The 2,642-nt window shown below is 39.1% G+C and overlaps 1 protein-coding gene and 1 long non-coding RNA gene across 2 annotated transcripts in view; one reads left to right on the plus strand and one right to left on the minus strand.

Moving 5' to 3' along the window:
• Positions 1-2,642, plus strand: part of LOC107719870 (glycosyltransferase-like protein LARGE1) — a 32,576-nt gene that overhangs the window by 15,140 nt on the left and 14,794 nt on the right. Inside the window, exons 3-5 of the mRNA XM_016527412.1 lie at positions 624-928; positions 1,497-1,579; positions 2,205-2,328. Coding sequence (XP_016382898.1) covers positions 624-928; positions 1,497-1,579; positions 2,205-2,328 — 512 coding nt within the window. The remainder of the gene's footprint in view (positions 1-623; positions 929-1,496; positions 1,580-2,204; positions 2,329-2,642) is intronic.
• LOC107719872 (uncharacterized) overlaps positions 1-2,642 on the minus strand; it is a 6,444-nt gene that overhangs the window by 229 nt on the left and 3,573 nt on the right. The gene's annotated exons all lie outside the window — the stretch shown is intronic.

The raw sequence follows: 2,642 nt of genomic DNA on the forward strand, positions 1-2,642 counted from the left end.
GTGACTTGTTTCTCTTTTTAAAATTTTGATTAGATAATCATGCAGTGTTCTAAAATAGAAGCAAATAAAGTGTGAGAGTACACATACAATATCAATAACATATGTATGTAATTTTAATGCTATGGCCTTGTGTAGATATTTAAAGATGGCCATCTTTAAGCATGACTGTTGAAATTAAATGGTAATACTTTACAGTAAGAGTCCTTTTGTAATATTAATGAAAGCTGTAAAAGTATTGTTCCTAGTGTGTTCATTTCAACATTTACTATTACTAATAGGCTATATTTTTACATTTTAAAGTTTCTTTTTTAACATTAGTAAACTATGAAATAACTTTAATGATCAATATAATAATTAATATTAATATGTTTATTCATTTACAAAGTATGGTTCAGTACTGCTACTGCTTTTTTAAAAATAGTAAAGCTCTGTTTTAGTTTTCGTTTACCATTTTAAAACCTATCGGTTGATTAATCGGTATCGGCCAGTGTGGTCTAACCTAGCTATCGGTATCGGTAAAATCCACTATCGGTCGACCTCTAATTAACAGATTTAGTGCAGTAGTTGTGGTTTGCTGTACAGATGTTTAGTGATCCTCGACTGTCTGTGTGTTTTCCCCTCAGTCAAACCGTTGCCTCTGTCGCCGCTGGATCCTCAGTCATCTGTGCTGATCGGAGCAGCTGCTGAGCATCAGGATTTGGAGCTGCAGCTACGAGATGCAGAAGAACATAACCATGCGCTGCGGAGAGAGATTAGCCTGCCACCCAGGGTTCCAACACATAGCAGCCATCATGGCAACAGTCGCCAAGGCAACCAGTTACACACCCATTCCACAGAAGAGGGTACAGGTGATAGCGAGGCTAAAAAAGGAGTTGCCTCGGGCAACAGCTCGGACTGTGTGCCTCAGCCTGTGGTGAACAAATGTGAGGTTAGTATCCTGAATCAGGACCTTACGCTGAACAGATTCACACACTATCAAGACTCTAACCCTGACATCCTCAGCTTCCTCAAATCATATGTTTTGTTGAGAAGAGATGTGCTGTTACTTAACTAAGTGACCAGACAACACCACAGATACCACCCAGAACACTCTACAACGGCATAACACCCTAGCAACCATTGAGAAACCCTAGAAACTGTATAGCAACCTAGAATTATGTCTTAATTTTCTTTCCAGAAAACAGTTTCTGTTCATTGGCATTTCCCTACTTTGTGAATTTGAATAAGATGTGATTTCATAAAATTGTAGTGTCATATTTTGAAATTGTGAACTGCAATGTATGTATTGCATACAGAGTCGGCACCAGAGGGGACCTCGGTAGAAAATGTGTTCTGGGGGGGTTCCCCCCTCGGTAGAAATCGGAAAGGTGAAGGGGGTACAGGGACTGAAGTGGCTCTTTTTCTGCCAGGCCCCCTCGGGCCGCTCGTGGTGCGACACTGAACGCATCAATGCTGCTTCAAACTGTTCTAATTACTACTTGTCTTTCTCATCACAGACCATTCATATTGCCATTGTGTGTGCGGGGTACAATGCGAGCAGAGATGTTGTCACTTTGGTCAAGTCAGTTCTGTTTCACAGGTAAATTTAGAGTCTGTGGCTGTCCACATTCACAGGATATTCACTGCTCCCTACAGTGAGCAGTATTCAGCTAGGATGCTGCCTTAGGAGGTTGCTGCATGTTTAGACAGCAATGTAGCTCCGTAAGTTTTTGAACAGAGCTCGAGTGTCCAAGTGCTTTGTAAAGTGTTATTGGTCAGACTGAAATTTCTTTCATTCTACAATGCAGTGTAAAAAGTAGTAAAGCTAGAATTAGATTTCATCATCAGCTTTACTGATATGCTGCTCTCTGCTTATACACCCTCCAGTAATGCAGTGTATAAAATGACTTTTCACTGTTTTATCAAATGCAGTCAAATTACTTTACTGTGCTGTTGTGGTTTTATTGTGGTGCCAGTATTACACTCATCCTAGTTTGTAAGGATAAAAGCAAGAGTTCAGCCAGCAATGACAATGATATATTTTATTCCTAATGATATTTCAAACTAATGACCTTTTTGGCATAGTAGGTGAATTTCTGAATATCCTGTCTTTTTGTATATAATAAAAAGTAATGAAAAGTGAATAAATGATATGAGAATTTTCATTTTTGGGTGAATAAGTCAATATTAAATGACAGGAAATGTTTGTTCTCTTTGTGTGTCAGACGGAACCCTCTCCACTTCCATTTCATCACGGACTCCATCGCTCGGAAGATCCTGGCTGATCTCTTCCACACCTGGATGGTGCCGGCCGTTCATGTCAACTTTTATGACGCTGATGAGCTGAAGGTTTGTGCGGCTACTGGTTCGCTCAATAGACCTCAACAGTGATGTAATGTAACTCTAATGTAACTAAAACTGTTAACAATTGTCAGTCGTACAAGGGAGTAATAGGCATATAGGCAAATAATTTAACAATGAATCAGAGCAGTGTTAAAGGGGTCATATGATGCTGCTAAAAAGAACATTATTTTGTGTATTTGGTGTAATGAAATGTGTTTATGCGGTTTAAAGTTCAAAAAACACATTATTTTCCACATACTGTACATTATTGTTTCTCCTCTATGCCCCGCCTTTTTGAAACGCGTCGATTTTTACAAAAC

The sequence above is a fragment of the Sinocyclocheilus rhinocerous genome, unplaced genomic scaffold (genome assembly GCF_001515625.1).
Source record: "Sinocyclocheilus rhinocerous isolate Xijiao unplaced genomic scaffold, SAMN03320098_v1.1 scaffold2196, whole genome shotgun sequence".
Lineage (NCBI taxonomy): Eukaryota > Metazoa > Chordata > Actinopteri > Cypriniformes > Cyprinidae > Sinocyclocheilus > Sinocyclocheilus rhinocerous.